Source organism: Eschrichtius robustus, chromosome 12 (assembly GCF_028021215.1).
Source record: "Eschrichtius robustus isolate mEscRob2 chromosome 12, mEscRob2.pri, whole genome shotgun sequence".
NCBI classification, from domain to species: Eukaryota; Metazoa; Chordata; class Mammalia; order Artiodactyla; family Eschrichtiidae; genus Eschrichtius; species Eschrichtius robustus.
This window is the reverse complement of record NC_090835.1, coordinates 69,890,500-69,916,503: the sequence shown is the minus strand read 5'-3', so window position 1 is coordinate 69,916,503 and position 26,004 is coordinate 69,890,500. Positions and strand designations below refer to the sequence as shown.

At 41.8% G+C, this 26,004-nt stretch overlaps 1 protein-coding gene across 1 annotated transcript in view; it reads left to right on the top strand.

The window, feature by feature from the left end:
• SLC26A8 (solute carrier family 26 member 8) overlaps positions 1–24,159 on the top strand; it is a 70,396-nt gene extending 46,237 nt beyond the window's left edge. The window contains exons 9-20 of the mRNA XM_068558029.1: positions 2,295–2,442; positions 3,967–4,080; positions 8,907–8,984; positions 12,466–12,561; positions 13,968–14,074; positions 14,156–14,225; positions 14,612–14,704; positions 14,814–14,945; positions 18,564–18,929; positions 22,233–22,287; positions 22,388–22,572; positions 23,434–24,159. Coding sequence (XP_068414130.1) covers positions 2,295–2,442; positions 3,967–4,080; positions 8,907–8,984; positions 12,466–12,561; positions 13,968–14,074; positions 14,156–14,225; positions 14,612–14,704; positions 14,814–14,945; positions 18,564–18,929; positions 22,233–22,287; positions 22,388–22,572; positions 23,434–23,721 — 1,732 coding nt within the window. The 3' untranslated portion in view covers positions 23,722–24,159. The remainder of the gene's footprint in view (positions 1–2,294; positions 2,443–3,966; positions 4,081–8,906; positions 8,985–12,465; positions 12,562–13,967; positions 14,075–14,155; positions 14,226–14,611; positions 14,705–14,813; positions 14,946–18,563; positions 18,930–22,232; positions 22,288–22,387; positions 22,573–23,433) is intronic.
• The last annotated feature ends 1,845 nt before the right edge of the window (positions 24,160–26,004 follow it).

Genomic DNA, 26,004 nt, shown 5'->3' with positions numbered 1-26,004 from the left:
ATACTAAATATTTAAGGTTTACTAACATAGATTTGGGCAATAGATTCATGAAAATTAAAATCTTTTGTGCATCAAAAGACACTATCAACAGAGAAAAAAAGACAACTCACAAAATAGGAGAAAACATTTGCAAATCACATATGATAAGGGATTAACATCCAAAATACATAGAGAACTCCTAAAACGCAACAACAAAAAACCAACAACCTGACTCAAAAAGTGGAGAAAGGACTTGAATAGACATTTTTCCAAGGATGATACACAAATGGCCAATAAACACATAACATGCTCAACATCACTAATCATTTGGGAAATGCAAATCAAAACTACAATAATAGATGCCACCTCACACTCATTAGTATGACTACTATTTTTTTTAAAAGAAAGACGAAAATAACAAGTGTTGGTGAGGATGTGCAGAAAATGGAACTCTTGTGCACTGTTAGTGGGAATGTAAAATGTACAGCCACTGTGGAAAGTAGTATGCTGATTCCTCAAAAAATTAAAAATAGAATTGCCAAATGAGCCAGCAATTCTACTTCTGGATATATACCGCCCAAAATTAAAAGCAGTGTCTTGAAGAGATATTTGTGTACCTATGTTCATAGCAGCATTACTCACAATAGCTGAAATGTGGAAGAAACAAAAGTGTCCATCGATGGATGAATGGATAAGCAAAATGTGTTATATACATACAATAGAATATTTTTTTGACAGTAAGAATATAGTTTTATTTATAGAAGTAATAAAAGGAATATACCACACAAGTATTTTACACACAAAACACCTTAGACACAAAGATATGGAAGTGAATTTTTAGTTTATTCACATTGAGTCTAGAATACTAGGTGACCCATTGTCACCTTTAAAAAACAGAATCTTGTCACATCTCTTGAATACAAATTAAACAGCTCAGACTGAGTTGGTCGAGGTCACATAGAATCTGGAACTCACTCTAGTCTGTGCCTTTACCCTAACTCTTGAAGCTGCTACACTCATGACAGAATAATTCAGTGGGTGGTGAATCAGACAAAACAAACATCAAACAGACTCTCCTTCACAGCATGGCAGGTGTGAGGGAAAGATAAACTTTAAACAAATCTGTATTTATCTCGCAACAATGCCCCAACTGGAGCACTTTTTTTTTTTCTGTAGACAGATACTCCTAACACATGACTTTTCTGCTGCTCAAGAACCTTCAGTGGCTCCCCAGTGCCTATGAACTCACAATGGCAGCATGTTAAGGCTGGACTTTTCTTGTTTGTGACTAGCCCCAGTGGCTTAGCTGAAATTGTCTAGGATTTGATTGGAATTCAGTATTAATTGTGAAGTGGGAGAGAGAGACTGAAGGCTTCATAACGGTTCTGGAATGTGCTTAATTTGGGCACTGAAAATCCAAATATTTTAGCATTCAACTCCCCTCATACAATAGAATATTATTCAGCCTTAAAAAGGAAGGAAATTCTGACATATACTACAACATAGATGAACCTTGAGGACATTATGCTAAGTGAAATAAGCCAGTCAGAGAAAGACAATTACTATATGATTCCACTTATCTGAGGTACTTAGTAGTCAAAATCATCAAGACAGAAAGTAAAATGGTGGTTGTCAGAGCTGGGGGGAGGGGGAAATGGAGAGTTATTGATTAATAGTTATAGAGTTTCAGTTTTACAAGATGAAAGAGTTATGGAGTAGGTGGTGGTGATGGTTGCACATTATGAATGTATTTCATGCCACTGAACAGTACATTTAAAAATGGGCAAGATGGTAAATCATGTTATGTGTATTTTCCCCAATTAAAATAATTGGGGAAAAAAGGTGTGGATAAGAATCAGAAGCAATTTTTACAAAGGACAATGACTAAAATTATACCCTAAAAGATCTGAGTTTGACTAGAAGGGAATACATTGAGCTTTTTCGCTCTAAACCATCTTAGATATGATATAAGCCTATTGCTTACCCACTGGTATGGTCTCAAACAGTGTAAATAAACTATTTTTCATCAATTTTTGTAGTTTTGCCTGTCCTATTTGTTGCCACTGGTACATGGCAGAAACCTTGAACTAGAAGATAGCAGGGCATGTTCTCTTAATGGCTTTTGTAACCTGGCTTGATTTGCTGGCAGTTTTCGCAAGCTGCTGCCTGAGTTGCTCTTCTTATCTCTTATTTTTATTTTTTAAAAAAGGGTCAGACCTTTTGATATGGATGATAAAGTACGATAAGGTTGGAGTGGGGGAGATGCCAATAAATGATTCCTGCTATCTAAGAATAATTCCACCATTGTATTCCAGCTTCCTGTTTCCTGTAATGCCAGATGTGAGCAATCTTACTGAAGTTCTTTTAGAAGCGTTCTCCTTAGCTTTAGTGAGCTCCTCTCTGCTCATATTTCTGGGCAGGAAGATTGCCAGTTTCCATAACTATGATGTCAATTCCAACCAGGTGAGAGGACAGGCCTTTCTATTACTTTCTCTGACCCTTTAATCTTTGTTCTCTAACCTTAGCCTGCAGTTAAAATGAAGACTGGATTCTTCTGTAACCAGAGAGTCACTTGGGCCATGATTTGAATTACAATTACCAAAGGATGTTTTAAATTTATTATTTATTTATTTATTTATTTATTTTTGGCTGCGTTGGGTCTTTGTTGCTGCGCGGGGGCTTTCTCTAGTTGTGGCGAGTGGGGGCTACTCTTCGTTGCGGTGCGCGGGCTTCTCATTATGGTGGCTTCTTTTGTTGCGGAGCACAGGCTCTAGGCGCGCAGGCTTCAGTAGTTGTGGCACGTGGGCTCTAGAGCAGAGGCTCAGTAGTTATGGTGCACGGGCTTAGCTGTTCCATGGCATGTGGGATCTTCCCGGACCAAGGCTCAAACCTGTGTCCCCTGCATTGGCAGGCGGATTCTTAACCACTGCGCCACCAGGGAAGTCCTACCAAAGGATTTTTGAGAAGTGTGGCACAATTAACTCTGAAGCCACTTGAATTAATATGCGTGTTGTTACTCTAGAACAGATATGGTGTAGGGAGGCAAGAAGGTAATGTATGGCATCATGTTGTTAAGCTAGCAGAGTTCCTCTCCTCTTCTTTTATCTTCCTTTCCACCAAGTCCTTAGAAGTCAACCACATGCCAAAGCACAATAAGAAATGCAGTGGAGGGGTTCCACTGCAATGCACTCCAATGCAGGGGGCTCCGGGTTCCATCCCTGGCCAGGGAACTAGAGCCCACGTGCTGCAACTAAGAGTTCGCATGCCGCAACTAAAGAGATCCCGCATTCCACAACGAAGACCCAGTGCAACCAAATAAATAAATAAATATTTTTTAAAAAGAAATGCAGTGGAATATCAAAACTAGGCTAATAATACAATTAAGTTGGCCTCCCAGAAATAGTCCTTGTCATTTTTTTTTTTTTAGTCTCCGACCATTTTGAGTTTGGCCTTTTCCCTAGAAATTAAAAAGGGAATAGGGGGACTTCCCTGGCGGTCCAGTGATTAGAACTCGGTGCTTTCACTGCCGTGGCCCCAAGGTTCAATCCCTGGTCGAGGAACTAAGATCCTGCAAGCCGCTTGGCACGGCCTAGTGGCCTAGTGGTTAGGATTCTGGGCTTTCACTGCCTGGCCTGGGTTCAATCAGTGTCCCACTCTGACTTTAGGATAGTATAGAAGGAAGCAAGAAAAATAGTACTATATTTCTCCCTGTCATCCTAAATTCCCAGCAATCATGCAGAAGAGAATAATAAGGCAAATGTCTCATTTACTCACTTTGAAAAAGGACTTTCCTTATGATCTCTAGCTAAAATGAAGGAATCAGATTTGCCATCCTTCACTTCTTTCCAATAATATTTCAGTGTTATTTGAAGTGATGTAAACAACCCTGTCTTCATACATAAGAAATAACAGTATGCCTTTAGTTCAAACTCAAATCAGCCTTCTTTGACAAACAGTGGGCCTAAAGTATTTGCCATTTCTTTACAGGATTTAATAGCCATTGGCCTTTGCAATGTCGTCAGTTCATTTTTCAGATCTTATGTTTTTACTGGTGCTGTTGTCAGGACTATTATCCAGGATAAAGCTGGAGGAAGACAACAGGTATGTGAAATAGAATTTGATCTCTAATATAGAAAGACACTTAGGTCTATTCACATGTATATCCACAGAAGGGGATTATATTAGTTTAACCATGTTACTGTTTTAATGTGATGCTTGTTTGGGAAGAATTTGGATTTCATGCTTGGCTTAATTTTTGCTTAGATTTTGTCTTAAAAGCTACTGTCAATGTGGAACTTGAAAGTCATTTTCTATAAAAATACTCTTCTGTTAAAGGCTTCTATGTATTAGCCCACAAAAAACTACTTTCCATGTAACATACCTAAAAGATAATATTTCAGATAAACCAACCATCACCTATTAACATTTTTTTCTATGGGGAGATATATTCTCAGCCCTAGTCTGGGAAAGCAATAATATAACTCTCTCCTTCCCGACAGCAGAACTAGAAACTTTCCTGGTTTCCTCAAAGGGCATGACAAGAGGCTTTCATGATAGAGAATAAAGTCTTTGTCTAGGTGAGCTTAGGGAATTTATGACCATTCTACCTTTGTGTAAGAGAAAATTATCTAGGTCAGACCCTCTTCAGGTATCCTGAATTAGTAAACTAAATATACAGGGGTATGGAAGGGAAGAGGGAAAGGGAAAATGTTGGCAGAGAAGGCTCTAAAGGCAAGCTCTCTGTCTAATTGTAGGTAAGAGATTTTTTTTTAATTTATTTATTTTTGACTGGGTTGGGTCTTCATTGCTGCGCGCGGGCTTTCTCTAGTTGCGGCAAGCGGGGGCTACTCTTCGTTGTGGTGCACGGGCTTCTCATTGCGGTGGCTTCTCGTGTAGCGGAGCACGGGCTCTAGGCGTGTGCGCTCAGTAGTTGTGGCTCGCGGGCTCTAGAGCGCAGGCTCAGTAGTTGTGGCACATGGGCTTAGTTGCTCCGCGGCATGTGGCATCTTCCTGGAGTAGGGCTCGAACCCGTGTCCCCTGCATTGGCAGGCGGATTCTTAACCACTGAGCCACCAGGGAAGCCCTGGCAAGAGAGTTTTTGAGTCCAACGTTCATGAGTTTTAACCTGACCAGATAAAAGTTACAACTTGACAACATGAGAGGTGTCCCATCTCAGTTATATAGCATGAATAAATGTCAAACAACTATCAGAATTGAACCTGGAGTAAGCCCATGGAATGAGTCGGGGATCAGGAGGCACAGAAACAGTGACAGAAGTCAAAGACAAGCTTAGGCCACAGCAGCACAGTAGGGAGGTATAGCCATGGTCAAAAAGTGAAGTGTCAAGAATGGACACTAAATTTGAATGGGGAAAGATAAAGTGTCACAGTCCATGGGTAAATATAAGTGAAATATAAGGTGAAAGCCAATAAAAGTCAGAAGACTGGGCAGGGGTGAGAGCATGGGTCTAGAGTAAGCCCATACCATATGATTTTATGTAGACTGAGTTTTTTTGTCATAGAGCTTCTGCCAGACACATTGGCCTTTAAGGTGTATGTAGCTGTTTTGCACTACTATTTGACCAAAAGAAGGAAGATGAGTTATGTTAAAAAGAAGGATGTTCTATGCAAGTGTGAAAAAATTTTGAAGTCAAAATGAGAGGATTTTATGGTAAGAAAAAATGGAAATTCCAGACATTAGTTCCCACTAACTTGTGACCACACACTTTGTTTATTTAGTATACAAGCATAACAAATTTGGGGAGAAAAGATGCATGTGGTTGGAAAAAACTAAATCACGGTGCAGGTAAAATTAAGTGCAGAATAAATACAATAAATTTTAAAATGCCATAAATATTGCAAGAAGGAGAACGATGGATGAAGTGAGACTTTCATGGATCATTGCAAGAGGGTTAGGATATGTATAGATGGAGGGAGGGAAGAAGGGCTTCAGTTCAGCCTCAGAGTTGCCTTTAGCCTGTTGGACAAAGTGCCTGCTTCAAAGGTTGCCGATGGCTCTCATTCTGTTTTCTGCTATGGCTTTGTTCTCCCCTACCAATGACATCTCTCTTTGTGGTACAGTGACCCTTCAAAGGGAAGTATGTCCCCAGGGATACTGGTAAGTCCTTCCCCAAGACCCTGACTTGCCCAGGGCAAATTGCTGGTTCAAGCAGAGAATGCCCCTGGCCCTGGCCCTCCACATTGGAGCTACCCCACCTCCAGTAAGTTTCTGATCTGGACTCATTCAGCCTTCTTCACCCCATAGCAGGGGTTATTCTCTCCACCCTTTTTCTCTGGGGACTTTTGATTCACTCTGCCTGAGAACACCCCCACTTTTTCAAAGCTCCTCAGGACGGCAGGAAAGAGAGGCTAGGGGGTTGGCTCTGAACCTCTCCGACATGACTTGTCACCAAGAGCCACTTATGTATATATGTATTATGTATGTGTGTATGTATGTATGTGTGTATGTATGTATGTCTGACATAAATACAAACTGTATAAAATGTGTCTGAATTTCACTTTAATTTCTCCCTGTCTAGAACCCACTTGTCTTCACTGGTTGCAGCAAAACCTGTCAGCCCTTCCAGCCATGGCCTGGGCCTGCTCATCCAGTTCTGACCACTATGCTTCCCTCTTCTCTATGATTGGGTTCCTTTCCTTGTTCTCTGCTTTCCAAGGACCAGCCTTCTTGCCTTGTCCCCAGGGTCCCAGAACTGCTTTTAAAAATGAGTTATTATTTTAAAAAAGAAAAGAAAAAAATTATCAAAGAGAGAAATGAGCTGTGTTCTTTTTAGAGGAAGCAGATAGGACAGTGGAGAGAGCCTGGATTTTGGAGTCAACCGGTCAGGTAGATTGAAACCTGACTCAGTAGTTCTAGATGTGTGACCTTGGGCAAGTTACTTTCACTTTCTGAGGCTCTAGTCCTCATCTGCAAAATGGGGATAAGGATAACCTTTCAGTTGCGAGAATTAAACTGGATGACAATAGTGCCCACCATAGTGCGTGTCACTTAAGATGTTCAAATATCAGAGCTTCTACCCCAGGTCCCTAGTGCCCTGGCTGGTCCATGGTAATGTACTGTCCGCTGCTTATGGAGCATTTGGTGTCTGAGGGTCTGCGTGTCAGTAGTGGCTGTGTTTTATGGGACCTCACATTGCCTTGAATCCCCAGAAAGAAGGTAGAGTCAGTCTTTGTTCAAGAAAGCCTGGAAAAGTGATGGAAAATCAGAGCAGAAAAGCAAAACATGCATGAGATGTAAAGTTGTACATGCTCATTGTCTCTAGACCCTGTTCAGGCACTGAGTCTGGGATTCTGAGAGCCATCAAGCATCCTTCTAAGGCACAGTGCCACCAAGGATGGCCCTCTGATCCCAAAGCCCACTCCTTTGCGTGTGCAGCCATGGGGGACACACAATTATTGGCAGGTCTCCCTGAGCAGCAAGTTTTATGGGATTCAGTGTCTGGTTTGTACTCATTTTAAACTAGGTTTATACAGCTAATTTTGGTGTCTGTATGTCTTCGCTTCCTTAAAAATAATCAGAAGAATTTTGGAGAAAGGAGTAGAAGGAAGGAAAAGTCCTGATATATTTTCCTGTGCTAATCAAATCAGTTTCTTCTTATAGTGCAAGACTGCCTGAAGCTAGACCCTAAAACTCGGTGCAGCAACAGGCTGATATGTACATTGGCTGGAGGAACTTACGGTTTCAGTTACCTTTTTTTAGTTCCACAGTGTATAAAATGTTTGCCGTGAGAACTTCCTGAGTTTCAGTTACAGTGATCGATTTTCCTGAATCCTTCTCCCTACACTCTTCTCTCAAGGTTCAACTTTTCCATGTTGGGTTGGTCCCATTAGCTGTGCATCAGCTGGGATGGGGAAAGAAGGAAGTAGGATGTTAATTTCATTGCGATTATTTTCAGCGATACATTTATATGGCAAATAGCAGTGAGTAATGAGAGGGAATCCAGTAGGAAGTTATTTTTTTCACACCTAATAAGAAAAGAGAAAAAAAGTTAGAGAATCATTGCTGAGTGGTCATTTAATGGTTTAGATTTAAGGTTGCTTGTTCTTGCTTGTATATGCCATTGTTTTGATTTGTGGTTACAGTTTTATTCTCCCTCCACCCCCATCACAGTGGGAAATTACACTGCTTTATATTATTTTTTCTTAGTAAGGGCTTAAACAATGGAAATTTATCAATAGAGGATATAATGAGTTCAAGATTATGTCCAGAGAGCCTTGAGATTATAAAGGGAACTATGCTTCTTAGCTTTCTACCTGTATTTGCCAATCTGAATCACTGCTTACCAAGTAGTACTGAGCCCAGAGTAGTCAACCCAGGTGGGATAGGATCCAGAGCTCCTAGATACAGCCCTGACTCATGTTCTTAACCTTTTTTGATGGCAGTGAGGCGGAAGGAAACTGAAGTAGGAAAATCAGAAGTGACTATCATGGTGTTTTCAAGATGAAGCACCACTGAAGCTGTTAGATGGGAAGCTATCCAGGCTCCAAAAGAGCGAGGTGGAATGGTTGGGATTTTAGGGCTGACAGTGATGAGTCTACCAGGGCTTTTCTAAACTGTTCAAAGAAGGGTTAAACTTAGGATGAAGTGCAGGCTGGATTTTAGGAGACTTCAGATTCATAGCACAAAGCTATGGCAAGAAAGATTCAGATATCCAAGACAATCTGGGACTTTTCAGAAAGCCTTCATACGTCCAATCAACACGTATTTATTGAGTACCTAGTCTGTGTTTAGCACTTTGACAGGACCTGAAAATGTCAGTTCACCAAAAATGCACTTATGCTGGATGGTTACACTCAACCCCTTTTAAGAAAAAAATGACACGCTTCTCACCAAGCAGAAGGCCTCAGTTGCAGACAGGGACCAATACATTCCTGATGGTCTCTCTCCAACTGGCTCTGTCTCCTCAGTTTGCATCTCTGGTAGGCGCAGGTGTGATGCTGCTCCTGATGGTGAAGGTGGGACGCTTTTTCTACAAACTGCCAAATGTAAGTAGAACTAATCAAATAACTAAGTCAAGAAAGAACGGATCTCCAGATTACATCTTGGTGGGGCATCTCTGAGGAGAACTGCATTCAACTGATCCCCAGTGGTTGCCCCAGCCTATTTCTAGCTCCTTTTCTTTAAAATAACAGCCACTGCCTCACAGGATTGGGAGTTAAATAAGATAATATGTATAATATAGAGAGAACAGTTTTGAGCTAGTAATAAGCACTCAAACAATTGTTATTCTTCTCGTTCCCGTTAATTTTTTTTTTTTTTTTTTTTTTTTTTTTTGCTTAAGCTATAAAGTAAGCTTTGGAAGTAAGGATTCAGTTAAACGTGACCAAAATAGACTTCTGATGCCAGAACACCCAATACCACCACAGGCTTGGAAGCTCATTGCGCATTCATGCCATCTGTTTTCCTAAATAGTTTCCAGAAGTCCTTGTTCTGCATTCATGTGAACTCAATCCCCCTACTGCTGCCACACTGCCTCTCGGTCAGTTCAGAACACTAAAGGCAGCATCTAAAAATTGAGTTTTAACTCTGTGTTCAGCTAGGATGCCCTATATACTTATGTGCCATTTCTTCCCTTTGTGTGAGACGGATGACCTTACATTTAGAGATGCCAGGTGCATTAATTACTAGCTATAATCGATTTGTTCTAAGTTACAATACAGATCAATGCCCAGTCATCATAATTTCCTTTTAAATTTCCTTAATGTTCCCTTTAGCCATTTTTAGATAGTACTAAGGGAGTGGGGAGGAGATTTTGTTCCTGGTGCAGCAGCTTGGTTACACACTGAGGTGGCAGTCCCTAAGCTGGAGTGGTTGTAAATATTATGCCCATCCTTTTGAATGCGTTTATTCCACCTGGTAAATATCAGGTTTCAGTAGAGCAGGACCGTCTCAAGGCTGTTGCTGCCTTCTGCTCTTGTGATTCAGGGACCTTGGAAACCAGCCATGGAATATATGCATGGTGGGTGGGGTTAAGCTTCTGTTTATCACACAAGCTGTCCTCTGATTGCCAGCAGAAGCCATCTACAGAATTTAGTTCATATAGCACCTTTGGTGCTATAACTCTTGGGAGTCTATTTTCGGAGGGCCACTCACTAATTTACTTTGAACAATGATATTTTTCCATTCTAGAAGAGTCAGAATTTTAAAAAATCTCAAATAAAAATCTGTCAGAATTCACTGAAGGGTAGTGATAAAAGTAGGCAAGCCCTCCCTTACTATAAATATGTTGGGGATAGAACAGCCCTTGCTTTTGGCCAACCATGTTATGGCATGTTATTTTTACATCATCTAGTTAGGATGTTTCTGGGTGAGAAAATGTGAATACAATCTGATCAGTGGAATATCTGAATTTCTATAACACTGGGACTCTATGAGTATTAAACTGCGAATGATTCCTTCCTTCTTTGAACGACTGTGGATAGCTTGTTGCAAAATCCTTAGGAGAGTAATTGGTGGAACATCCTGGCTAGGATCTCAGCTAGTTAGCAACGGAACCAACATAAATTTTTTTAAAATGTAATACAGGGACTTCCCTGGCAGTCCAGTTGTTAGGACTTTGTCTTCCAGTGCCCAGGGTACGGGTTCGATCCCTGGTCAGAGAGCTAAGATCCCACACGCCTCATGGCCAAAAAACCAAAACATAAAACAGAACAAATATTGTAACAAATTCAGTAAAGATTTTAAAAAAATAGTCCTCATCAAAAAAAAAAAATCTTTAAAAAAACCATAATGCAAATAGTATATTCAATATTGTTCCAATTTTGTGTGAAAAAATACATAGGCTATACCAAAACGTTAACAATAGTTATCTCTTGTATGATGGAAATTATATATAAATTCAATTCTTCTCTACACATGAGCATGTTTTATCTTAATATTAAGAAAGGTAAGAATTTTATTGTATATTATGTCATGAAAAGATTTGTTTCCTCTTCATACTCCATACCTCAAGCCAAAAATCTGGTAAAAGCCCTATGAAGTTGAATTTCTTATCTTTCCTACCACATCTCCCTGCAAATTGTAGAAATTTGGGGAGATTCTTGACTAGAAAGAAGATGAAGATGGGAAACAAGTAATTTCTGCTGACTTCATCTTTGTTCTTCCCTCCTCTACTGACCTGTTAAGACCAAGTGGTCACTGAGTAACCTCAGAAAATAAGAGTAAGCTTGGATCCAATCCATTCCTGATGATAGGATCAGTTCTAGTTCCCAGGCAGAGTATATAGAAGAGAGGATGGCTAGGAAAAGGATGAGAATTGTTTCTTAAAGTAGGTTCAGTTCTACTTTGAGGCCCTGATGATTTTACATCCCTATGAGTATCCATCTTCATTTTCTTATATTTAAGACACTTTCTTTCCATTAGAAAGGGAGACATGCTTACTTTTAAAACTTTGGAAAATTCACAATAGATAAAAATCTATTTTTTAGATAGACTGGTTACACACTGAGGTGGCAGTCTCTGAAGCCATAGTCACAAATAAACCACTATTAACATTTTGGCATGTATCTAACCAATATTATTCTCTATAAATGGATAATACTTTGCGTAATTGTGATCTAACTGTACAATCTGGTATTCTTGTTTTAATTTAATATGTAGCATGATACTCCATACTATAACTTAATCATCTTAAATTAGGTTATCTGCATTTTTGTTATTATAAATAACACAACAGTGAGCAATTTTGTACATCTACCCTTTTCTATATTTAAGATAGATTTCTAAGAGTAAAACAAAATTTCTGTGTGAAAGCATATTAGCATTTCTTGATATATTGCCAAGTTATTTTCCAAAAGGGCAATACTCAACGCCCATTTTTATGGAATGTCCTCAATGTTTTAAATTTGCTAATTTAATTTGATGGACAAAAAATTGGTATCTTATTGTTGAAATAATTGTAGTACATCATGATTAGACTTGAAAAAAGCCCAACTATTTCAGCATTCCTGTGAGTGGAAATTCTCTTAGTTTGTCATCCCTTTTGAGAATGGTTTCTAAGCAACATCGGTAACATAGATTATGTCAAGCAAACTACACAAAGCAAGGCCAAGTAGGCAAAGATAAGAAAAATGGCCAAAGGTGCCAGCCTCCCTGAGGGCTTGCCTCAGACACCAAAGTGACAACATGGAAGCAGAAGGGGCTAGATGATCATAACCTGCAGGTACTCTTCCTCTCACTGTCAGGGTAAGTAATCAGTGACCTGAATCTAAAAGGGGCTTGTGGTAGCTGTACCGGCCAAATGAGTGACCTGGCCTTGCCTTGTTTTGTGCATTTGACAAATTATGGAGGCAAGCAGAGAAAAACGTGGAGAATACTTATTTGATTAGACAATGAGTCAAAGCATGGACCTGGTATTTTTATGGAATATCAGTGCATAATATCTCTGAGTGGCAAGGTACCTTTGTGGAAATTTGGGAGTTTTACCCCTGAAAGGAAAATGAAGCAGTGTTTATCTTTTCCCCACAGGCTGTGCTGGCTGGTATTATTCTGAGCAATGTCCTACCCTACCTTGAAACCATTTACAACTTACCCAATCTGTGGAGGCAGAACCAATATGACTGTGTGAGTGTAGGTGTCCTGAGGTGGTGGGGGAGGACAGAGAGGAAGCCTGCAGAGAGGGGAAGAGAACTAACAAAAGAGATCAACCTGAAGCCACTGTCTGATGCCTAGTACTCTCTGATGCCTAGTACTCTACTTTTGCTTCAAAAAGGGAGTCAAGGTTATTGGTGCATGGAAATACCCATTCCAACTATGCAAAGTTAAATAAAATGCAATTAATTAAGTAGCTGCAGTTACATACAGATCTAGTAAAAAGGGTTTATCATACATTGCATATTTGAATGACTTTTAATCCGGTTAATAGAAATACATTCCAGGATGGGAGACACAAATTCTAACAAGGGAAGGTTTCTTTCCAGGAAGAGTAACTGTTGGAGCATTCTCCTTCTCTCTAGAGCACAAAACTAGAGGACATAAAGGGGAGACAGCAAGAAATAAAAGATGGGGGATGTGATACGATGAGAGGAGAAGCACCCAGAAGAGGCAAAGAGATAGGAAAAAGGATCATTTTTGGATGCAGGTCCCTGAGAAGTTAAGAGGGGAATGTGGTCCAGTGCACAGGTAGAGCTTCTAGTCTTAGGAGGAGGGATAGCACTTCCAACAGACCTGGAGAGAACGGGGGGAGGTTGAGTGCAGATACTAACTAACAAGTGGCAGGTGGAGGGGGAAGTAAATACTTAAGGGAGTTTCAGCCTATCTTCTTCTTTTTTAAATTTTTATTAGAGTATTGTTGATTTATAATGTTGTGTTAGTTTCAGGTATACAGCAAAGTGAATCAGTTATACATATATCCACTCTTTTTTAGATTCTTCTCCCAGATAGGCCATTACAGAGTATTGAGTAGAGTTCCCTGTGCTACAGCAGGTTCTTATTATCTATTTTGTATATAGTAGTGTGTATATGTCAATCCCAGTCTTCCAATTTATTCCTCCCCCCTCAGCCTATCTTCTTTGTGAAAATGAAAGTCAAATCACCTGCTGAGAGTGATGGAGAAGGTGGTGGGATAGGGGCTTGAAAAGGATAATAAAGACTCCCAATAACTATCATAGCTCTTAAAATAGCAACCACTAATTTGGTGAGTGTTCTGGGTTGCTTTACAAATAATATTTCTAATCTCAATAAATTCTATAAAGCAGATACTATTATTCCTATTTTTCACACGAGGAAACTGAAGTTTTAAGAGAGAATTAAAGAGAGAAGTGACCAAGGATGCATAAAAGAATTGCTAGGTAGCCCTGGGACCCAATCATTTTTGATGGCATCAGTTCATATGGCTGTGGAATTTGTTCTCTAAATCCTAGGTGTTGGCAGAGAAAGGGTAAAGGTGAGCTGAGAAAGAGAACTTGTGATTTTCTCAGTTCTGCTTGTTATCACGGTCTTCCTCTTCCCTTCTTCCTCTTTTCCATAAGCTCATTTGGATGGTGACGTTCATATCTGCAATTTTACTGGGACTGGACATTGGATTACTTGTTTCAGTTGCTTTTACCTTCTTCATCATCACGGTTCAGTCACACAGGTACTTTGTCTCAGGTAATAGGAGGTGGGCCATGGCAAGGTAAGGCAACTGTGACCTAAAGGCAAATGCATTTACTTTCAGAACTAAGATTCTCCTCCTGGGTCAGATCCCTAACACCAATATTTATAGAAGCTTCCATGACTATCGGGAGGTAAGAATCCAAATCAGTCCCACTCCTTTGCCCAAAGGATGGGGTGGACCAGGCCTGCTGCTTAGTTTTTCTACAAAACCCCTTTGCTCCTGTCTGCTGCACTGCAGATATGCATTTACAAAGGTGGGGAAAGCAATGCAGCCAGTTAAGGATAATTTTAAAATGTCCTTTGGGGGAGGAAGGCCAAGAAAAATAGAGGCGTGAGGAAATGGAGGGGAAAAGAAGAAAGCAGGAAAAGCAGGGGATGAAAATGGGAGGAAGGAATTTGCTAGATCTTGCTTCTTATAAAGAATACAGATTCTCCAGGAGGTTCTAAGGATTTCTTTTTCTTACTCCATGAAAGAGCTGAAAAATCTCCCTCAAGTTTACATTTATTTGTCTTGCAGGTTACAAACATTCCAGGGGTGAAGATCTTCCAGTGCTGCAACTCCATTACATTTGTCAATGTTCACTACCTAAAGCGCAAGCTGTTAGAGGGGGTGAAGGCTCTCCTCCCCAGCCTCTCTCCACCTGCTCCCCTCCCCTTCCCCGAGTATTCTCCCCTCCCCCATTCACCATCTGTATGTGACCCCCTCATATGTCTTTCAGGTTGAAATGGTAAAGGTGCCTCTTACAGAAGAAGAAATTTACAGCCTGTTTAATCAAAATGAAGATGGCCCCCAGCGAGGAAAGATTTGTTGGTGTTTCTGCAACAGTGATGAACCGGAGCCACCGCCCAGGGTTAGAAACACGTCTTCTTTTCTGCATTTTTCTCCACATTTTAGAAAAAAGAAGTGCACTAGTAGTTTTTTAAAAAAAGAAAGAAAAGAAAAGAAAATCTAAACCCCCTCAGGGATTTTAACTCTTAGACGAACCATAAGTAATTGGAAATCAAAGATTTCTACTCAGAAATGGAGACACGGGTTCCCTTTCAGGTTCAGATCTTGCCCTGAAAGTAGGAGGCAGGGGGAGATGTCCTGACTCCTGACTCCCTTCTCAATGGCCAGCAACTTATCTGAGCACAGAGTACGGTCTGCCTGTTGACATTGTCAGTAGTTCCCTGGTTGTCCCTGTTTCCTTGACTTTTATCCTAGCTCCCTGGCTATAGATTTCTGAAAACAAGTGACTTAAAGATTGTTTTCTAATTGCAGCAGGGTCAAGGGCAGGCAGGGTCAAGGTGGCTGGGGTTCCCAGGGATCTGTCAGAGTCTCCTGATGTCTGCCTGTGACCAGGGAAATGATGATGTGGGATGGAGGGCAGGTTAGCAGACATGGGGATTTTACAGCATCTGAAGATTATTTTAGCAGATGAGTTACAGCGCTCATTAATTTCCAACTCAGATTTGGTCTAAATATTCCCTTTCCCCAGGGCAGGGCTGTTCATTTCCAGCTTTGAGGCCTTTCATTCACACAAACACCCTAGAGGAGCAGCTCTGTCTACACACACACACACACACACACACACACACACACACACACACACACACACACACACGAACACCTCCCATCCCCCTCCTCACCTACAATACCAAGCACCCACTCTCATTGCCATACACCCGAATGGAGCATAGGTTCTACTGAGCTCCTGGAAAATACTGACTTCCCTGCCAAGTGGACTGCTCTACTACTAGAATTAACACTATCTCTAATTTTTATTTTGTATCCACACTGCACTGAGTATTGTAGAGAGTATTTACAGGACATCAGAAAATACATTTTAGAGTAGAATATGATCTAGTATTTATTGATCTCATACTGTGTGCCCAGAACTATGATACTATGAAAAAGGAAAACAAATTTTTAGGGGCCTCTGTCTCCAGGTAGTTCTTTTTTCTTTTTCTCTTTAATTGTGGTATAAAGCGCATAACATAAAATCTATCATCTTAACCATTTTTAAGTGTACAGTTCAATAGTGTTAAATATATTCACATTGTTGTGCAATCATTATGACCATCTACCTCCAGAACTTTTTCATCTCGCAAAACTGGAACTCTGACCCATTAAACAACTCCCCATTTCCTCCTCCTCCCAGCCCCTGGCAACCACCATTATACTTTCTGTTTCTATGACTTTGACTCTTCCAGATGCCTCATATAAGTGGAATCATACAGTATTTGTCTTTTTGCAATTGGCTTATTTCACATAGCATAATGTCCTCAAGGTTCATCCAGGTTGTTCCTTTTTTTTTTTTTAATTTTTTCATGGAAAAATTTGAACATATACAAGAGTAGAGACAAGTATAATGAGCCTCTATGTACTCACCATCCACTTTAAGATTTATCACCTCGTATTCAATCTTATTTCATCTATACCCCTACCCACCTACAGCCCCTGAAAATCACAGGATTATTTTGAAGCAATTCATGGAATTTTAATTCAAACTGGGGAGGATTTCCTGGCAGTCCAGTGGTTAAGACTTGGTGCTTTCACTGCTGTGGGCCTGGGTTCAATCCCTGGTCAGGGAGCTAAGATCTCGCAAGCTGTGCGGTACGGCCAAAAAAAAAAAAAAAAAAAAATCAAACTGGGGAAACAACTCTCTATTAATGTGTATTTATCCATCCAAAAATATACATTTTTTTCACATCTCTGAAATTTAGATGCATTGTACAATTGACGGCATTATTATAGTTTAATTTGCAGTGTTTCGTTTGTTTCTTTTTTTAAATTAATTAATTCATTTCATTTATTGATTTTTGGCTGCGTTGGGTCTTCGCCGCTGTGTGGGCTCTCTCCAGTTGTGGTGAGCGGGGCCTCCTCTTCATTGCGGTGCGCGGGCCTCTCACCGCGGTGGCCTCTCCCGTTGAGGAGCACAGGTCCCAGGCCCGCGGGCTTCAGTAGTTGTGGCTCGCGGGCTCCAGAGAGCAGGCTCAGTAGTTGCGGTGCACAGGCCCAGCTGCTGCGCGGCATGTGGGATCCTCCCGGACCAGGGCCCGAACCCATGTCCCCTGCATTGGCAGGCGGACTCCCAAACACTGCGCCACCAGGGAAGCCCTTGTTTGTTTCTTGACAGTACAAAAAGTAATGGTGCATCTTAAAACTGATGAAATAAGATGGTAAACCATACCATGCAGTATTTTGTTGTGTTCTAAATCGTGTGTTTATATTCTAACAACTCTAAGACTTCAGTTAAAGAGAGATCGGCATGAACTCAAAAAGGCAGGGAAACTTCACGGTAGTAATGGACTTAAGCTGGGCAGGAGAGAGAAATTTGGATTTATGTCAGGTAGGAAAAAGAAGGACTCCCAGTCCATGAATAGGCTTGGACAGAGACACTGAGGTAGAAATAAGCATGGGATCCTCAGAGTAAGAGGCTTGGCCTGGGCAGTAAGTTCAGGCAGACCCGGCGGGAGTGGATAGTGAAAGCTCTTGACAGAGTATAGAGTAGACGGAGAGAAAGGGGAGGCTCTCAGAGGTTTCTTCTGCCTGAAGGACCTTGTATCTCCCCAACACTGAGGCAGTGCTCAGCTGTCCCCCAAAGGCCTGGCCTCAGTGACTGTCAAGGCTTGGGGAGCACCTCTCTCCGTTGAACTGTAATATTATCATTTGTCCACACCACTTTTTTTTTAGCAATACAATATATACTACCTTGTATAGTTTTAATCTTTACATTTTTTTTTCTATTTTTAAAGTTTATTTCACAAGCAACATCATTAGAACAGATTTTTCTTAAAGAAATATCACCCCAAAGTCTACCACTCTAGCAAATGAACTCTTCATTTTCCCACGTACCTTACAGTTTTTGTCCATTTAGGTTGTTATTCATCCTTTAAATGGACACGTGCCCTCTCCCCAGGTAGAATCTGGTCCCTGTGACTGCAGAGTCAGCATTCACGTCTTTCATGCCGTTGTATTCCCGGTGCTTGGTACTGTCCTTAAGCAACATAGGCCTATTAGGAGCATGAAAGGAGTGAAAGGTAAAGACAGCCACACTCAAGTAACTTTTGTCTCCTTAAGGAAGTCTGACAGAAGACAGTTTCATTGATAAAAGAAGGAGGTGTTGAGAAAAGGGACTGATGGAAGAAATACTTCAAAGTTCTAGTAGGTGCGGGAGACTAATTAGAATCCAGGGATGAGGGAAAGGAATAAATCAAAGATGATTTAAAGTCTGGCTCACTAGGACAATGATAATGTCATTGATGCTTGTGGGGAAGTTGGGGGGTGGCTCAGGAAAGATGAACGTGGTTTTAGTCACAAGCTGGAAGTGACAGTGAGATATCTAAGGAAAAAAGGTATAATGCATAGTCTGCAGAGTTTTCCAAGAGAGAGGGAAGTGAGTTAGTAGATAGAAACAGCATAGTTGCAAATGCTTCCTGCCTTGTTTGAGTCTTGTCATAGTCCTCCCCTAATTCTGTCATCCCAGGTTGTTTACACAGAGCGATTTGAAAGTAAACGGGGCCTCGACTCGTCCTCCATTAACCTGGTCCGCTGCTCACGTTTCAAGAGCATGGACACAAGCCAGACTATGTCCGATGACCAAGTGCCGTACATAACATCTTCCACATCCCAGAGAAATCCAAACTATAAGGAGGTGGAGAAAGTTTGGCTTTCTGATGACCCCTCTAGGAGCATGTCGATCACACTCCCTGATGCTTCTGAAACTCAGGTCGGGGGTAGAACACCCCTGCCTTACTCGACTTCATCTCTTCTATCCAGCATCCACACCATCATCCTGGACTTCTCCATGGTACGTCTTGTGGATGCACAGGCTTTGGTCGTACTAAGACAGGTAAGTACTAAGGAGGCTTTCACAAGAACCCTGATCCCCTCCTACCACCACCATCCCAGCCCTGATCCTGATTGAATCCTGTTAGTCACTGATCAGCTGCTCTGTGACTCCTAGGCCACTAGGACCTTGAGCACCAAAGACAGTTTAAGGTCAACCAGAATAAAAAGAAAATGAAGCAACTCTGATTTACTAAACTAGGGTTGGTTCCCTAACCATGGCATATTATTTCTCAAGGACTGAAAAATAGGAAACTCTTAACACCATTGAAACAGCAATCTGTGCCACACCCAGCAACTCCCAGCGTATCCTGGGAGTTGGCTACAAAAGATGTCAAGGAATAGGTTCAAATGCTACAGAAGAAAGTTCACAAGGAATCCTCCACTGTTCAGCTGCTCTAAAAGGCACCCAGGTTTGAAGAAGTTGTGATGAAATGACACCCCAAGCGTGGGGCCGCCCGGTCCGGTACCTGTAAGGATCTTCCCCAGTTCCTTCTTCATTGCCTGCATCTTTGGGTGAAAAGGGCAGGAAAGATTTTTCCTTCAAAGCTATGTTCCCTGAGTCCTGGCTTCTCTCCCACTTTCTGGTTTCTCAGACAGATTTCATTTCTCTCCTTCTTGTACAATATGGACAGTTTAGGTGCACAACTAACCATATTGGCTTTATTGTTTAATGTCTCATAAGTACAGTGTCTTTTTTTTTCAAGCCAGCTTATCTCAGTTTTTAGTCCTCTATCTCACTCTTGCTCCTGTTGGCGATGGCTCAGGTTTACACATCCTGAACCCACTCGCTTCCTGGCTCTAACTGCACACACCTTTTTTTTTTTTTAATTTATTTAATTTATTTATTTTTGGCTGCATTGGGTCTTTGTTGCTGCGCGCGGGCTTCTCTAGTTGCGGCGAGCAGGGGCTACGCTTCGTTGTGGTGCGTGGGCTTCTCATTGCGGTGGCTTCTCTTGTTGCGGAGCACGGGCTCTAGGCGTGCAGGCTTCAGTAGTTGTGGCACACGGGCTCTAGAGCGCAGGCTCAGTAGCTGTGGCACACGGCCTTAGTTGCTCGGTGGCATGTGGGATCTTCTCGGACCAGGGCTTGAACCCGTGTCCCCTGCATTGGCAGGCGATTCTTAACCACTGTCCGTCCCCCCCCCACCACCTTTTTTTGAGATATGCTCCTTTGGCTGACTTTCCTTCTTGTATCCTCAGATTCCATTTTAACAAAATATTTATAAATATTTTATCCACGTCTTATTCCTAAGTGAATATGGTTCTGTCTTAAGTGAGTCCAGCTCCTCTTTGGTCTAAGGCAATAGGAAGCTTGTCATAGCAGAAAGAACTCTGATTGGTGGTCTGTGGATGTGTGCTCTGTCCTGGCTTTACTACCACTCACTGTCCATCAGACCCGAGGTAACTTAATAAATTGCACTGGGTCTTGGTTTCCTCATCTATAAAATGAGAGGCTTAGAAGAGATTTACATGAAGGGCTTTCCCATCCATGAGACCCTCTCCCCACCAACACCCCACCCCCACTCCATTTGCAGGCTCAGATATACTTGATAATGTCTTATCTTTGGGACTTTTCCATCTTAGGTTGTACTGCTGGGCTGTGTTCTCTTCTCCCAGTCTTACACTGTAGCTGTAGCTTTAGATTTCATTGACTACACTACCGAATGCCTCTTACATGCCAGACTGAGTTGAGCACATTTATATACACTATCTCATTTAGTTCTCACAACAGCCCTGAGAGACAAGCCATATTTCCCCCTAAGAGTCCTGGGCTCGCAGCTAGAAAGGGGCCTGTCCAGCACTGGAACTTAAAGCCTCTGACTTTATATCACTCTTCCCCCTGTTCTGTAGTATAATTGGGCCATCCTTTCCTCTCTCCTCTCGTGTTCCATTTTTCGGAGGCACCATATGTTCTGGTCCTTGGCATGACCCTTCCATCAACCTGGCCTACGCTGATGACTTTCTGCTCCAGCCCCATCATTGAGGCAATGTCTGGCACCTTAACTTTGCAGCCTTCAGAGATTCACGGTACACCCTCACACTTTAAAAATGCGGGTTTCCCCCCAGGTGTCTGGCTCTGTGTGTGTTCAGGTTTGGTTTGTAGCTTCTGTGGTCAGAGCATTTGAGAAGAATGATTTCTTTGACACTGGCATCACCGAGGCCCAGCTGTTCCTCACCCTCCACGACGCTGTGCTGTTTGCTTTGTTCTATCCCGCCTTGTTGGAGGAAGTCATTATGTTTTGTTTACTTTATAATTGAAAACTTGAACCCACTAAGAAAAATCCCAGTAGCTGTTCTTATTAGAGACAACCACTCCATTTAAGCTTCTTTTTTTTTTTTTTTTTAAGCTTCTTCTTAATTCACAGGATTTCAATCTCCCATTGCTTGTCATTTAGAGTATGTCTATAGTGGCTCTTTACCAAATAACATTATGATTTACTGTATGAGCAAGAATGACTTTGTTTCCCCTTGGTAGTGAAAGAAGTAGAGTCTGTCTGTTTTGTTTCTTTTGACACTCCAACTCAGTGCCCAGGGTTGGAACCTGTTGGGTCTTAGAGTATTAAGGTGAATGGTGACTTCTTTTGAATTGAACATTAAGATTTATAGCTCCAGAGCATGTATATATATATATATATATACACACATATATATATATATATATGTGTATATATATATATATATATATATATACACACACACACACACATATATATATAGGCTGAAGTATATACTTGAGGTCAGTGTCTGATGTTTTACTAAATTCAAATACAACTTTGCAGAGCATCTCTGAATATGATCCTCAGGGTTCCTGAATACCATTCCCAACTATATCACTTGACCATCTCTGGGCCACATTTTGCCACCTCTGCTTAGTGGACTCCAGAGAGAAGGGGGTCACGTGCAAACGCTAAGCAATAATACCAAGATATGATTGTTCATGAGGCCCGTCCAGTGTGTCCCCATCACACCTGTGCCTGTGTCTATCCTAGCACTGTCCTCATGTAAATGTTTATCTCTTTATGTGAACTGTTTCCCCACTTAAGACCATGGGCAACCCTCCCTCTCACTCCCCACCCCACACAAGACCATCTGATTCTCTTTTGTATTCTGGCACTTTAGGCATTTCCTGGCATAAAGCAGTTCACTCATCAAATGTTTACAGAGCTGAATGGGGTGGGTATGCAAAGGTACATATACCCCAGACAAGTGAATGACCAAAGAGGTTTTAAAACTCAGTTAATTAAAAGGCCCTTTCCTCTACTGAGTGTGAAGATCTCTAAAACTGGCTTACTCTCTCCCCCCAGATGTTCAATGCTTTCCAAAACGCCAACATCTTGGTGCTTATTGCAGGGTGTCACTGTGAGTATCCTTCATCTTATGAACAGGGCTGTGTTTTGTACCCTGGATCCTCTCCTCCCCAGGTGTCTGACCCTGTGTATGTTCACGGTTTGGTTTGTAGCTTCTGTGGTCAGGGCACTTGAGAAGAATGATTTCTTTGATGCTGGCATCACCAAGGCCCAGCTGTTCCTCACCCTCCACGATGCTGTGCTGTTTGCTTTGTCAAGGAAGTTGCCAGAATCCTCCGAGTTAAGTGTGGACGAATCGGAGACAGTGATACAAGAAGCCTACTCAGAAACAGACAAGGTTGGATGATGTGAAGCATCGGAGTGGGGAGTGGTGTGGCGGTGAGGTAGGAGGAGACACCTAATCAGATAGAGATGAGCAACGTCCAGGAAAGGTTTCTGAGTGTGGCTGTCCCAGAATTTGAAATGTTGAAAGGCTCCCTTACCAGTTGGTAAATAGCAGTAAACCTGAGTCCCAGGTTCCCACACTGCCATAGCATCTGGGTGTCATTCAGGATCCTTTCCCAACTGAAGAGGGGTTACCCAACCCAGCAGAGGCCTCAAGGATCTTTTTACAGCAGGCTTGGTTAGTGCCAGTGCCATACCAATTAATAAATATTTTAAATATCTCCCTTAGCTATCCCTTTAGAATCCCCCACCACCACCACCCTTGGGATGGATAATAAAACTGATGACCTAGCAGACGTAAAGATCTGCCAGTCTAACTCTATGGCTAGAGAAAAAGGTGGGGACTATAGACAGAGATAAAGCTAAAGTAGCTAGCAGGAGGCCAGGTCATGAAGGTCCTGCCAAGGATCACATTAGGGGCTTGGAAAGACAAGTAAAATCAAGAAGACAAGATGTCCAGGAATGCTGACAAGACCATTGCTATTTAAATGGTTGACCATGAAATCCAGGCTGGCTAGAAAAACTAGAGAAATTGGAAGTTATGGATTGATTGAGCCTGAAGCATGGTAAGTAACTGAGGAACCAGAGGGTGCAAAGAAGATGAAAAGCAAATTTAGGCCAGAAATATTTTCTACTTTGCCAGGAACCCATGCTTTCTGGTACCTTAAGTCCTACTGTATTCTGAAATTCCTTGACTGTTCAAAAATTAAATCTAATTGGGAAGTTTTAACCCATCTAATTGTGTGTATTTCAGAAAGAAGAATCAAAACATAAAATGAGCAGCCGTCTTACAGAAGCCCCCAGAAGTAAAAGTCCAGCCTTCACCATACTCCAGGACCCAGTAACAGAGGAGGAATCAGAGCTAGACTTTGATCTGTATCCCACGCAGGAGTCAGAACAAGAGACTGGGCTAGATCCGGACCTAGACCTGGATCGCGAGATGGAGCCTGAGTCAGAACTGGAGCCTGAATCTGAGCTGGATCCAGAGACAGAGACCAAGCCTGAGCCCACATCCAGGCCAAGGTCTCAGCAGCAGTACTAGCCTCCATATCAGTCTATAACTCCCCAGTCCCCACCTCAGACTCAGCCTAGGACACAGTCAGTAGAGAGGAGGCATCAGCTTATGAATTCATTTACATCCCAGAGCAGTGCCAGTGAGGATACCTTGGAGATGAGCTAGGAATAAGGGGTCAGATTCCCTCAGCAAATCCTCCCCACCCAAATGGGGCCACTTGGTCTGGAGACGTAGGCTAGTTACAAACTAGCAGTACTTGCTTTGGGACTCCTCCACCTGTTGGCCTTCTTCCTTCCTCAGTGCTGGGATCTCACTCCCAGATCACAATACTAAACACCAAGAATTATCTCTGAATTCCTTATCCAGGTTCACTTCGTTTCACCTTCAGCAGATGTTCCACTGAAGGATTTCCTTCTTCACACCCCTCACCTCTGTGCTTTTTTTTTTTTCAGACCATCTCTAACTTATTCCTCTCATCTGTGTTCCCCTTTCTCTAAAGAGATGAGGCTCAAATAAAATACATAACTCTAGTTACATTTGGACCCTTCCTACCTCTTCTCCCTTTTCTGTATTCTGTATGCTGAAGGAAATGTCAGGTGGAAGAAATTCCAGAAGTAGGTAGACACGGGGCGGGGGAAGAGATGAGCAAGAACAAGAAAAACTGTGTAGCATTTGTACTTTATATGTTATCTTCACTGCACTGATACAGGGGGAAATAGGTTAAGTTAGGCCAGGCTGGGACTTCCCTGGTGGTCCAATGGTTAAGACTTTGTGCTTCCGATGAAGGGGGTGCGGGTTTGATCCCTGGTCGGGGAACTGAGATCCCAAATGTCGTGCAGTGTGGCAAAAAAAAAAAAAAAAAGTTAGGCCAGCCTGTGAAGGCTTGTAGGCTAAAAGCACTTTTGCCATCACTCCAAGGTCAGGATCTTGTCCTGACAGTGTTTCAGAAGGCCAATAAGCTGTACCACCCAATGAGAATGTTAGCTCTATAGAACTCCCACTGGTCTTCAGATTCACATTCACCGTTGCTTCTTTCTTACAGGTTTTTAAGATCTGGGCAGTCTAGAATCTGTACTCTTGGTGGACCAAACAGTTAAAATCTGTGACAGACACAAACCCCTTAGGAATTGGAAAAGTCAATCAAATCACTAGTTTGGTCCAAATTCATTTAAAGAAATTTCCCCTCCTCCATTAAAAAAAATCTAGTATTAAGGTACAACCTGAAGAGAAATATAAACCCCTGGGCAAAGGCATTGGGAATACTGAATTTTATTTCCCACTCAGTAAACAAGATTCCCCTTGCTTAGAAAATCAACTTCTCTCACCTGTTAGATGAAAGAAATACTTGTTAAATTAAGTGTCTCTTATCACAGAGATAACAGGTGCATTTATTCATTCTACAAACATTCACTAAGCATTACCCCCCAAACTGTGGGGTAGATAAAACAATATTATCCATCCCTACTTTACACATGCATAAAGTGAGACATAAGTTTTGTAACTAGCCCAAGGTCATATACAATTGTACCCTAAAAGAGGTGGGGGCCCAAGTTACCAGCTTCATTTGTTCATGTTTACTCAACACATTTATTGAACTCCTGCTATGTGCCAGCCACTGTCCCAGGTGCTGAAGACACAAAAATAAGCAGAATAGATGACAAAGATAATTATAAATTGTGATAAGTACCTTGACGGTAAAATACAGGAAACAAAGAGGGCATACATCAGGAGGACCTGAACCTATCTTGGGTGTCAAGGAAACTCTTCCTATGGTAATGACAATGACCTTGCATCTGAAGGATGAGAAAGAGCTAGACTGAAAGTAGGTTCCAATGACTGCTAGGAGGGCAGAACCAAACGGGGGACCAAGAGTGGTAACCATGGGTAAGTACAGAAGCTGGGCACCCAGGGACACAGCCAGATGGAGCCTAAGGGTGATTACCATGGCACCAAGGTCTCAACCAGAAACTGGTTCAAACCAGGCTGTCAGGGTGGCAGGAACAAGCACAGAAATGTTTCAAAACCAAGAAAACATTTCACATTTAAAACAGGAGACTAGGAAGTGCACGGAGAGCCCAGCTTCTGTGGGCTGCCGCCCTCTCGCTCCAGCTCCCTTCCATTCCCACATTTCCATCAGAGGAAGGTCTTTAAACACAGAACCAATGGCTTCTGACACTCTGGTTGAGTTTAGACTTCGGACCTTTCTGTTATAACTGCAACATAGCTAAATCTTGATTTTCATGCATGACCTCAGAAAGACCAACCTGATGCTTGGACTATAGTCTATCTTTAAAGCATATTCTCCATAAA